The 13,758-nt window shown below is 35.7% G+C and overlaps 1 protein-coding gene across 3 annotated transcripts in view; it reads left to right on the forward strand.

Annotated features, from left to right (window-relative positions):
* NEDD4 (neural precursor cell expressed, developmentally down-regulated 4, E3 ubiquitin protein ligase) overlaps positions 1-13,758 on the forward strand; it is a 117,662-nt gene that overhangs the window by 70,132 nt on the left and 33,772 nt on the right. For all 3 annotated transcript variants that reach the window (XM_005880115.2, XM_005880116.2, XM_005880111.2), the window contains 4 exons: positions 4,010-4,060; positions 5,426-5,487; positions 7,868-7,970; positions 11,998-12,164. In XM_005880115.2, coding sequence (XP_005880177.1) covers positions 4,010-4,060; positions 5,426-5,487; positions 7,868-7,970; positions 11,998-12,164 — 383 coding nt within the window. The remainder of the gene's footprint in view (positions 1-4,009; positions 4,061-5,425; positions 5,488-7,867; positions 7,971-11,997; positions 12,165-13,758) is intronic.

Consider the following 13,758-nt stretch of genomic DNA (forward strand, 5'->3'; position numbering starts at 1 on the left):
TTAATAAATCACAAGGACAAACTCTAGACAGAGTAGGCATATTCCTAGCTGAACCCATTTTAGCACATGGTCAGTTATATGTTGTTTTCTCTCGAGTTTGAAGAGCATGTGATGTTACAGTTAAAGTTCTAAGTACTTCATCACAAGGGAAATTAGTCAAGCACTCTGAAAGTGTTTTCACTCTTAATGTGGTGTACAGGGAGATATTAGAATAAGTTTAATCACTTTATCAGTCATTGTTTGCATCACTATTGTTTTTATATCATGTTTTTGTTGTTTTCATATCATAATAAATTTATATATTACTTTCATATACATTTTAACTAATTTTCTTTCATCTCTCACACTTCTATTATAGAGAAAGGGCAAATAGCAATATTAAAATATCTCCGCTAATTAATTCCCTTTTAAAAAAATATATTTTATTGATTTTTTTTACAGAGAGGAAGGGAGAGAGATAGAGAGTTAGAAACATCGATAAGAGAGAAACATCGATCAGCTGCCTCCTGCACACTCCCCACTGGGGATGTGCCTGCAACCAAGGTACATGCCCTTGACTGGAATCGAGCCTGGGACCCTTGAGTCTGCAGGCCGATGCTCTATCCACTGAGCCAAACCGGTTAGGGCAATTCCCTTTTAATGTGCACAAATTTCATGCACCGGGCTACTAGTATATATATAAAAGGCTAAGCGACCATTCGACCGGCTGGTAGCTGTGATGCACAATGACCACCAGAGGGCAGACATTCAATACAGGAGCTGCCAAGCATTTGGGATTCTCAAAATAAATCCACTTTCCATTGCCAGTCACAATTAGATGCAAAAAAGACTTTCTTTTGTGCCGTTGAAGCAACATTATACTGAGACTTTTCAGTTTTCCATTTGTCTTTTGTTCAGTTGATGTGGCACCCATTTTCCTTCCTTTAAAATCTTTCCCATTGCTTGTAAACAATCGGAAATTGTTTGCTGAGCAACGTTTAATCTTTCTGCAAGTGGTTTTTGAGTTTGACACACATCTTCATCCAATAATGCTTGTAACTGTTGGTCTTCCACCTTTTTACGGTTGACCTACATGTTCTTTGTCCTTCACATTGAAATCATCACTTTAAAAGCGTTTAAACCAGCATTCACAAGTATCTTGAGATGGAGCATGTTCACCATAAGCTTCCCGAAGTGTACAATAGCTTTCAGCAGCACTTTTCTTCAAAATAAAGTAATGAATTAAAACTTCCCACAAATGCTCTTTTTTTGGCATGAAATTCGACATTTTTAAGTGTAAAAATATCTATGATGTTACCACCTTCAGAAAACTTGACATATGAAGTTTTGAAGCTTGTTGTCAATACAACAAAATAGCATACATATCAAATCGTATATATATCAACATATGTGTAACTCCATCTATTGAAAAAAATCTGCATTATTAACCAGTAACCTGTTAAAAAAAAATGCCATAGAGCAGTCTTAAAGGTATAATTAAAAGTTAACTTTTCCATTTCAAAAATTATTGTCATCTCTTGTTCTGGAATATGGCCCTAAGCTCAGCTAGTATGTTAGGCTTCAATGTCCAGCCATGCCTTTTATTATATGTACCTGTTTGAAATTTCCATAGACTGGTCCAGAGGAAAGGGAGCAGGGAGTTCATTATAGAATCCTTCATTTCAAATGTAACAGCTAACACTTACTGAATGCTTACTATATGCTGGGTATTATGCAGAGCATTTTATTTTAAATATATTTTTATTGATTTCAGAAAGGAAAGGAGAAATAGAAACATCCATGATGAGAGAATCATTGATTGGCTGCCTCCTGCATGCCCCCTACTGGAGATCGAGCCCACAATCCCTGCATGTGCCCTGACCAGGAATTGAACCGTGACCTCCTGGTTCATAGATCAATGCTCAACCACTGAGCCACACTGGCTGGGTATATACAGAGTACTTTACATATATTATCTCATTTAATTCTAACAAAACCCTATTAGGTAGATATGATTATTCCTGTTCTTCTAGAAGCATCTCTCTTATTGTTGTTCTGTGGGTCTTCTACTACTGTTATTCTGAGAGTTCTCTTCTCCATCATTTTCTTTGCTTCTCTCCTGCTTTGAATCCCCTATACCTGCCCTTACTATGGTGAACTCCCTCATTTTGGTGAAGTATATCCTCCATTGCATTCCTAAGAATACCAGTGTCTGAATATGTCATTATTGTACCTTTATCATTGAAAAAGATAGTTTGTCCGGGTATAGAATTCTATGTAGGAAATATTTTTCTCTCATAATTTTAGAGATATTATGTCTCTTGTCTTTCAGTTTTGGTATGATCTGTTTTGTGACTCCCAAAACACTGAGTAGAATTGCTTTATCTCTGTTGCTCTGAAATGTCAAAATGATGTGTCTCACTGTGGGTCTTTTTTTTTTTTTTTTCATGCAATTTGCCTAATACTCAATGGAGCCTTTCACTCTCAAAATTCATTTCCTTGAGTTCAAGGAAAGTTTCTAAAAAGTTTATGTAGTATTCTAAGTGGTATACTCCAAAATGTATAACATAAATTCAACCATGAAGAAACATTAGACAAACCCAAATTGAGGGACATTCTGTAATTAGCCAGTACTCTTTAAAAATGTCAAGATTGTGAAAGACAAAGACTGAAGTACTTTTCAGATTAAAAGAAACTAAGGAGAAGTGACAATTAAATGCAATGTGTAATCCTGAATTGGACCCTGGATCAAAATTAGTAGGGCATTTAGCAAAATTAGAGTGAGGTCTGTAGGTTAACTAATAGTATTCCTGGTTTTGATCATTGTGCTATAGTTATATAAGATGTTAACATTTGAGGAAGATGACTGCTTTTTTCTTCAAGTATTTTTCTGTCCTATTCCTCTTTCTCTTGACTGCTTGAAATTTTTTTGCAAATGCTTTTTATTTTTTATATTAGATAAACTCTATGGATATGTCTTCAAGTTAACATAAATTTTCTCCTGTCATTTTAATCATATGTTAAGCCCACCCACCAATCTTTAATTCAGATACATCTTTTATTTCTAAAATATACATTTGATTCATTTTTAGAATTTCCATTTCACTGCTGAGATTCCCCATCCATTCATTTTTAATTATGATGATATTTTCCTTTTAAGTCCTTAAACATTTGTATAATAGCTGTTTTAATTTCCCTGTCTGCTAATTCCTAGATCTGGCTCATCTTGTGGTTGGTTTCTATTAATTATATTTTCTTTGATACTGGATTATATTTCTTTGTATATTTAGTAATTTTTATTGTATCTTGGACAGTATGTGGTACAGGATGGAGACCATGAATTGTGTTATCTTTCCCTGAAGGGTATTGATTTTTGTTCTAGCAAGTTGTTAACAGAAGTCCAAATGCTATCTCTCATCAGGTGAACATCAACTGAAATCTATGCTCAACCCTCTCAGCCTTCCAGCTGTTGCCTTTCACACATGCAGTTCAAGAATCAGCTAGGAATTTGGGTAGAGTGTATATATAGGTCTGGAGGGACTCTTGTGGCTTCTTTCTTTCAGGGATTGGCCCCCTCACTTTCCAGCTATGCCATTAACCTCAAACTAGGTCTTCAAACAAGTAAGATTTTGGATTTCTGCTTAAGTTCTAATCACTTCACCATATGAACTATGGAGTACTACCAGGTGGAAAGCCATTTAAATACGAATCCAACCCACTATAGTTCTTTCTTTCTTTCAAGATTGACTCCCCTCCAGTTTCTGCCGGCTTTTGTCAGTCTATGGTGCTTTCAAATAGTTATTTTCAGACTACATAATTATTATCTGCAAAAGGATCAATCTAATATACTCTAGTCTGCCATTACCAGAAATTATACCATATTACTTTTTATTTTCTATTGATATTATATAGGATTGAAAAAAAAAACACCTTTTACATTTTTTTTTGGTGAATCATGGCAGTAGCTCATCAAAATTTTATAAAAACATTAAGCATATTACTAATCTTATTTTTTCTTTTTCTCTTGTAGACAAGAGATGATTTTCTAGGTCAAGTGGATGTTCCTCTTTACCCATTACCGGTTAGTATAAATGTTCATGATTTTACCTTCTATGTTTATTGTTTTTACTTTAATAAATACATAAACATACACAATGTAATTAATATAAATATTTGATTTCTAAAATATATACTGATATCATTCCTTGAGTATATTATTTTCTGAAAACACATCTCAATTTTCTGTTTTAATTTTATCTTACATGAACCCCAGTAAGAAACAGAGCCATTGAAGTTTGTTGACATGAAAACATTCTTTGAGAAAGATCAATTTGAAAATATTCTATTAAATAACTAGAATGGGGAGATAGGTTATAACAATATAGACATGAAATCTGGACCAAGCATATAACAATGGAGGAAAACAGATTCAGGAAACATTTTATAGTAAAACTGCATTGGACCAAATTTCTGACAGGGGGGTTAAAAATGAATAAAAAGTACAGATAATACAGGTTGAACTTGGGTAATAAGGGTGGTATCTCAAATAGAAAAGTTAGGAAGAAAAGCCCTTTTGTTTTGAAATATGATAGATATAGTTATTTTTTTACCATACTGAATTTCAGTAGAAAACAGGAAAAATGAAAACTTAAAAGTGGGCAGCTGACAGAGATGTGAAAATAAATTGTGTAGGGAAAAGGGACTAGAAGAATTGAGAGAAATCAATGTCGAGGTAACAGCAGACTCTCTGGGAATGATTGGCTGGCTGTCCAAATAAGAGAGATGAAAGCACTGAAGGCAAACATTGACCCTAAGATGGCCTGGTCTGTCCGAGGAGAAGGAGAAACAGACAAGGAGAGACAGCAAAAGAACCAAGTGAAATAATGTCATGAGAATTCAAGAGTTCCACGACTGAATGGGTAGTTAACAATGCAAAATGCCACAGGGAATAAAGGATAATAAAAAAGGCTGCTGAACTTGATAAGAAAGAGAAGTAATACTTCTTTACCATATCAGTCTTTTGAGATATTTTTGACTCTCTACCACCTTCAGAGATTACAAGCTTTTAATAATACATTGAATTCAGTCTTATTTTCCACGCTGTTTACTTTTTCATTCTCCTAGGATTGTCTCTCTGCTCTAACCATGCCAACTTTCTGACATGGCATATTCCACTAACCACTCTACTGTTTTTTCACTTCCTACCCTATTTTTGGCTCCACAACACACCTGTTCAGCTAGTTTTAGACTGAGTTGTGATGCCGGTTGCAATTCCTATGGTGCAGAAAAGTGAAAGCACTATTGATTGTAACCATTTCATGTAAAGCTACTTTTTTCCCTCAGTTCTAACTTCAGTTATGTCTTAAATCATAGTTCATGAATAGTCTTGAAAAGTACATATTTTGGTGTTCTAGATACATCTTGAAAACCCACTGTTTTATTCTAGACAGAAAATCCAAGAATGGAGAGACCATATACATTTAAGGATTTTGTTCTTCACCCAAGAAGGTCAGTAACTATAAAATAATAACATTAAGTTTTTAAAGAATTTCTTTAAACCACTTTGAAAATTCAAAGTTTAAACCTTTGTAAATAAGCTACTTCTAAATATTTTATTATTTTTCAAAAGTTTTATTGTTATATCTGATTACAGAGTAATATATGCATACTACAGAAATTAGATATATTATGTAATATGTTTTATATAATATATACATAATACAGAAAAGCGATCACACCCCTTTGGGAAAGATTTGTCCCTCTAACACTTAATCAGACTAAAAGGCTAAAATTTGTCATTTTATATCGCTTTTATATCGTCAAGTGTATGTAATTTTGTCACACTGTGCTTTAAAAAATCACAAACATCAGTTTATCTAAAACTAATATCCGACTTGACAGGCACAAAACCGATTTCAGAAAAACCTAACTACATGTTGTGCACTTTAATAAAAAAGGGTATTTCATAAAACTCAAATATTTAGAGAAAATAACATGAGTAAAGCCTGGAATCTAAAACCCGTAATCTCATGTTCCTAAACTAAATTACTTGATTTTTATCAAAATGCTGATGTTTTAAGCTCCTTTTGACCTTCTGTGCCACATAGTCAAGTCTCGTCAGGACACGTGTGAGGACTGACCTGTCAGGAAGGTCAGAGTAACGCAGAGAAAGGACATCTGTGAAAACAGTGTGTGCCTTGTTTTTAAAACTAGAAAATCCATTTGAAAAGCATACGATGGGAACGTAGCAAATTTTTTTTCCACTTAAAAATTATTTCTAAAAATTACTCTTTGCAATATAAATAGTAAAGAAAAAGGGACAGTGCTCTCTGGCTATTAATATTTACTTTCTCTAAGAGAAGTCACATATTTAAATTCTGTAAGAGTCTTGGAATACAAATCTCTTTTCTTCCTTTAATTTTAGACTGATTGTGACATCTGCACACCAAGAATAACTAAATAAATATCCCTTCTCTTATTTGATTGCCCTACTAGCCTGCTTTTCAATTTGTCAAATCCTTACCTTTGAAAACTATAACAATTTACATCTTCTATCTGCACTGGATATTACTGCAAGTGCAGAAAGAACTTTATTCAGATAGAAAACGAACTATATTCCCAGATTTTTAAAGCCCCATTAAGTCCAAACCCACAGACTTACTATCTAGATGGAAAGATAGGAAACCTATCATTGCAGAGAAACTCTTCTATAAAACATTGTCAGGGCAAGATTTCTGTATCTATCTTTTATAGCAATAAGTCAGTGTTCACAGCCCCTTAAATATGGTGACAGGCCACCGTTAGTGGCCTTGGAAATAAGCATCAGGGATTTTATTTACCACTCAGGAAAGGTCCACTTACCAAGTCCATGCGAACTATACACAGAGGAACAACTAAAAAGATTAAGGGGTCACCGGGGAGGCATATTTCTTGAAGACAGAATAAAAGAATTAGGACTCTTGTCTAGAGAGACAAAAGCTAATTGGTAACATAACTGATATCTATAAAAATCACCGCAAAAAAAATCTATATAGAAAGGTGGGACAAGCAAAGATTTCTTAAGTAAATAGGATGTTAAAATTGATGGGGGCAATAAGTCTTAAGTTAGAAATTTAAGGAAAACAGGTTTAAAAAATTTAAATATTAATACAGCGGGTAGCAACCTTTAGCTTAGACAACTCATTATTCAAAGAGGTGATAACATTATGAAAACAGATCAGATAAATTAGTGTATGGCAGATTCACATAGTTGTCAAAGAAAGACATAGTGTAGGATTCAGACGGTCGTCAGGCTTTGCTCTTCCCTCTCCCATCATCTTATACAATGTGGTAGATTAGAATCTCGAAAGCACGTCTCCCGGGGATGCCTTTCCCCATCTCCAGAATGCTGTGGCTTCACAGAGTAGGCAAAATAAAACCTCAAGTTCGCTTGTTTCACCTGGACCTCATCATCTAGGCCATCACCACCTCCTTTATGTCCCCGGTAATCCAGCCAAACCCAACCACAGCCATTCCCTTAATTGCACCCTAGGTTTCCCATCTATTTCCTTGTTTTTGCTCTTTTATTCACTCAGATGCCTTCCCCTTCACTGCCACAGATCAAAACCTTCATCAATCTGTGAGGCCCAACTCAAATCCCAACTTGTCTTTCAAACTCTCTCTGATCTTTAACTTAAACTTCCTGAGTATCTTATTTATCTCATGACAATTATTTATACGTGTATGTTCCTTTTGTTCCACTGTGTATTCCTTTTCCTAGATACCTTCTGCACTGGAACTTGTCTTTGAGTCTCCTCTAGTAGCTAGTGGGTGTTCAATAAACTCTTAGTAAATGAATGCTTTTCTCCTAGTGTTAAAGTTTTGTGAATAATTATTTTCTTTTTTACAGTCATAAATCAAGAGTTAAAGGTTATCTGAGATTAAAAATGACTTATTTACCTAAAACCAGTGGCTCAGAAGAAGATAACGAAGAACAGGCTGAGGAATTAGAGGTGAGATTTTGTAAATATTTGGTTAAACTAAAAATGAAATACCTAATTCCTTATTTTAGTATTCTGTGAAGAAAAAATAACTTTATACAGTGTGTGATATAAATTATTTACCTGGATATTTATTTTACCCCACCATGTATTAAACATTTCTTTCTTCTAAGGGTATTTCTATAGAATGAATGGCCATTATCAATGGAATTCTAAAAGGTTAGAGAATAGAGAACACAGTGTTTATAAATGAAAGCATTTGTCATAACTAAGTCATTAACTGTTTCTAGTTTTTTGGTTTTCTAAACCATGTCATGTTCTACTTCATCAAAAAAACTTTGTAAGTTAAATACATGGAAATTTGAGGAAACTCAACTAATTAGGAACTTTTTAATGAAATGTAATTTATTTTCCTATTATGGTTGGGGAGGGGACTCATAGGAAAGGAGGGGAATGAAAAAGAGAGGAGAGAATTCAAGTTATCTACTAGGCCACATTTATTTGGGGCAAATAGAATTTAACAATTTTCATGGATGACAGAATAAGAGGAAGTCCAAGTCAAGTATTTGGGCAGAACTACATACACCTGAGTTGTGTGAAGAAGAAGCCGGCCCAGCCAATGTGGCTCAGTGGTTGAGTGTCCACCCATGAACCAGGTGGTCACCATTCGATTCTCAGTCAGGGCACATGCCTGGGTTACGGGCTCGATCCCCATTTGGGGGCGTGCAGGAGGCAGCTGATCAATGATTCTCTCTCATCATTGATTTTTCTCTCTCTCTCCCTCTCCCTTCCTCTCTTTGAAGTCAATAAAAACATATTTTTTAAAAAAAGAAGAAGAGGCTGAGAGTATATATTTGGAATAGAATTAGTCTGGGAATTGGAGAGTGGAATCCTAGTTGCAAGGTCTGCTATGAGCCAGCCCAGTGATTCTGTGAGTCTCTGAACTTCTCTGAACCTCAGGCTCTTTATTTGCAGAGTGACAGGGTAGGGTCAGATGAGCTCTAGGGGTTCTTCCAGCAGAAAAATTTACGATTTGAAAAAAGGACAAAAAAACCTGCCCACCGAGGTTCCCATTGCAGGAGCATTATCATCAAAAGATAGCACATAGTGTATTGGCACCAACTTGCTTGGGAGGGTTTGTGTGTGAGTGTATATGTATAGGTTTTGTGTGTGTGTGTGTGTGTGTGTGTGTGTGAGGCATACCTCCCTTAACAGCCATGCCTCTTTGCCTGAGGGTCTGGTTAAATCTTCAGAAGAACTATAAAGCTGAGGAACCTCCCCAAAGACTAGGCTCTACTTCACAAACCCATATACCTTGAGAAGGGAAAGAAAGCTCGAGAATAAGCAATGCTTTTGCTACAGAACTTTCAGGGAATTTTTTATATACACAAATGGGGAATCTGAAATAACTTTTTGTCTTTCAGTCATCCTATATAATAAAACCCTAATATGCAAATTGACCGAACAACGGAACAACCGGTTGCTATGGCGTGCATTGACCACCAGGGGGAAGACGCTCAATGCAGGAGCTGCCCCCTGGTGGTCAGTGCGCTACCACAGGGGGAGCGTCACTCAGCCAGAAGCCGGGCTCACGGCTGACAAGTGCAGTGGCGGTGGCGGGAGTCTCTCCCGCCTCTGCTACAGGAGGGCGGTAAGGAGTGAGGGGTCCGGGACTGCGAGAGACCGGGACTGTGAGAAAGATGTCTGACTGCCTGCTTAGGCTGATCCCTGGGGCCTAAGCTGGCAGGCGGACATCCCCGAGGGTTCCCGGACTGCGAAAGGGCACAGGCCAGGCTGAGGGATTCCCCCCAGTGCACGATTTTTGTGCACCGGGCCTCTAGTAGAATATAATTAGCCCTTTGTTTGACTGTCAAAGAACTTGGTGTCCTTTCTTATGTCTATAATCGTTTACTTGATTACCTTTTTATCTGTTTAGTTTTCCTCTGATTTATCATATAATAATCTCTTAAAAGTTTTAAGATATTTATTACATCAAAGTTTCTGACATTTTGGTGCACAGGGTATTTTGCATAATGAAATTCTGTTTGAAATGAAGGCTGTCTGCTGTAAAGAAACAAAATTCTTTATTTAGTAACTTTTAAAAAAATTAACAGCATTTTATTATTTAGTAACCTGCTCCAAGTTCTGCCCACATGCACATATCACAGGTACCTTATTCACAGTTGAGTTTCTGTGGGCAGAGCTGCTTCGCTTCATTTGTGGTCTCCTGTCTCAGTGTTTGAATTCCCTCAGAATGCACCTTATAATTTCAGTAGATGTAAGCGTGTAGGAGTTTATTTATGAAAGGCCCCAGGAATTCAAACACATGAATCTGTGCTTATTTATGTTCTGTGTAGCTAATGACCAGAGAAGTCTTGCCTTTGACATCTAGTTTGTGACTGAATATACACAATTCTACTATTTAAAGAAAACAATGGTCATCTTCATAAGAGGCTACCCTAAGGCAGTTGGTCTTCCTTAGTAAGATGAAGTCTGGCTATAAAGATATTATGTAGCATTTTATTTTTATACCCCTTGCAACTGTTGATTTGGGTGTACGTATTTCACAAGATTAACATACAGTGTTGGTTGTAGCTCTGAATGCTTTGTTTCTGGCCTTTGACTCCATTCAATTGTGGGCAGTTGCATCTCTAGCTTTGAGGTTAGTAATTAAATAACATTCATTGATACTTAGAAAATTATTCTGTGAGGAACCTTAGCTGATACATGTTTAATAGGAAGGCATTATGTAAAAAAAATTAGAGTTCAATCTTTCTAAACAATGTTAAAATGTACAGCTGTACTTTTTCAAACTTGAAACAGGCTTTTTACAAAGGGTTCTTAAGTTAGTTTTTTCTTCTCCTTGGATTTGTTTAGATAGCATAAATTCAATAAGCAGACCTTTAAGAAGATTTTAACTATTTTCTGATACCATATTCCTAGCTCTATTTTTTACAGTTCTTTAAAGCAGTAACAAGGACCATTAATAATTGTCATTAATCTGCAGAAAAATAATCAGTGACCATATTAAACAAAATACTTGTTAGTCTTTTTTTGAGAGTAAAATATAAAAATTCAACTCACATGCTTTGGAAATTGAAACTGGAGAAATAAAATGTAATATATATATACAAGGCTAAATTTTAGGTTTGTTGATCCTATATTATGATTATTTAAATAAAAGGAGAGAGATAAAAGGAAGGTAAACATAGATGGAGAGAAAAAGTAAGAGGATAGAGGGGAGGAACAGAATGGAGTTTGGGCATTAAAAAATAATAAAGCGATGCCAGTTCCCATAGAAGAGGTAAAAAGGAAAACATAACAAAGAGGAAGAAAGAGAGTTCCCATCCACATTCCTTTTCCCAGAATAATTCTTTCAGCCTTCCTCTCCCTCTGCTTCTCACCTTCGGTTCCGCCTCAGGCTTTCACAGTCCCCTCCAAGCTGACCAGAAGAGCCCAGCCTTGATGTAGAAACCCTGCTGCCAGAAAAGACTCCTTTCCTCCCCAGCTCTTCTCCCTGATCCCTCAATTTTAGATCCAGTTTTCAATATAGAAGAATTCTCTTCCATCTTCTCAGCCATCAATTGGTTGACGCACAACAGTCCTTTAGTGTGGGATCACCAGTGCCTAGGGGGAAAAAGTCTGTATATATTAAAGAAATTATTTTTTGTCTGTTATCATAGTACCAAATGGTGGCCAGTTTGTCGTTTTTTATTTATTTTTTAATTTTTTTATAATGTCATCTCTGGAAATTTTTAAACATTGATTTGTTGTTGCAATGATTTATATATTCATTGGTTGATTCTTGTATGTGCCCTGACCAAGGATCAAACCCCTAACCTTGGTGTATGGGGACGACACTTTAACCAACTGAGCTACCTGGCCAGGGCTTTTGATGATCTTAAAAGTTGACTGTGTGCTCATTCTTTGTTTAATTTCTGGACTTGGGTATGCTAAATTACATTTTAAATGTCCTCTGGCATAATTTATAAGGTCAAAAAATCAAGCATAAGCTTAATTGTTAACCCTCTGTTTTCAGCCTGGCTGGGTTGTTTTGGACCAACCAGATGCTGCTTGCCATTTGCAGCAGCAACAAGAACCTTCTCCTCTACCTCCAGGCTGGGAAGAGAGACAAGATATTCTTGGAAGGACCTACTACGTAAACCATGAATCTAGAAGAACGCAGTGGAAAAGACCAACCCCTCAGTATGTGCTGATGGCTTTCATGTTTGTAATCTGAATACATTGTGACCATTACTTTTCTTTTTGAAGTCATGTTTCCAATGCATTTGTAATAGAATAGGGATCCATAAACTGCACTAAGATATTTATTGTCCAGGGCTTAAAAAATGCTATCTTTGCTGCATGTTTTTAAAAATAATTTGGTAATATTCAAAATTATTTGAGTCACAAATACCACCCTTCTAATTGCTTCTATATTTTAATAAATTGTTAACTGTGCTTGTTTTTAATATTATGTAGCCACAAAGGATACATTTTTCTCTTTAGAATTATTTAGAAAATCTTAGAGATTTTTTGTCATTTTTTACTAAAATATTATAAAATCTTAAATTCTATAGCACACTTTAAAAAATACAAATTATTTTTAAAATATAAAGGATTCAATTACAAGGATCTTTTGTTAAGCACCCATTTGCCAGTCTGGTCAATGTGTGCATAATTTCTACCATACACAAGATCAAGGACAGAATGACCTTTAAGAATGATCTTCATTCTAATACTAGAGGCCCAATGCACGAAATTCATGCAAGGGGCTCAGCCCTCACAGCTGTGGCGGCTTGCCTCAGCCCTTGCAGCCTCGGCTTTGTCCGGAAGGTCATCCGGAATGTCGTCCAGAAGGTCATTCGGCCATCCAGCTTAATTAGCATATTACACTTTTATTATTATAGATACATCTCCTCAGTGACATTTTTCTCATATTCTCATCAGACTATATATTTGTAAATAAATTCTCCAATTATTCATATTTATTATCAACTATCCTATTCCTCATAGCCTTCTGAAGTCTTTCTTGAGTTTTCCGCTTTTTGACACACTTAAATTTTTTTTATTTTCCATGAACCTTCTAATTTTTTGCCTGTTATAGCCCAAGTACTTTCATAGGTATTTTATGTTCTCAGATCCTCCCAAAGCAAATGAGTGATCATGGCACAGAGGCATCGATCTCTGTAAAATGACATACAGATTGCAAAACTGAAGACACTGTAAAATTCTGCACAATTGTTGTATTGCCTACTCAGTATTATGGCCAGCCCAATTTGAGCAGAATCACATTTCTTTCTCTATGGTTGATGTCGTTTTCAGCTAGCCAAAATTAAGTATTTAGGGGGGGAAATCTGTCAAAATTATGTGTTCTCCAGCAACAGTACAGTAAGAACTGGTGTTCTGACTATCCTGGGCTTATATAGCATTAAATAAATTAACAATACTTTGTTATTAAATATTTGTAAAAAAATCTTGATCTGATGGTCTAGATAAAATAAATGTAAATAATAGAATACTATGATTAACAAATGACTGGGGCAATTTAGGAAAGGTACAGTAGAAAAGACCTGCCCCTCACTATGGTACCCCCATGCTTTTCTTAAACCCAGACATACCTTTATTATTAGACCAGGACCATTACTATACTAAGGATACCAGTTAATAATGTGGATTTTTTTTTCAATAGATGGAGTTACACATATGTTGATATACATGCGATTTGATATGTATGCTATTTTGTTGTTTTGACAACAAGCTTCAAAACTTCATATGTCAAATTTGCTGAAGGTGTTAA

Source organism: Myotis brandtii, unplaced genomic scaffold (assembly GCF_000412655.1).
Source record: "Myotis brandtii unplaced genomic scaffold, ASM41265v1 scaffold626, whole genome shotgun sequence".
Taxonomy (NCBI): domain Eukaryota; kingdom Metazoa; phylum Chordata; class Mammalia; order Chiroptera; family Vespertilionidae; genus Myotis; species Myotis brandtii.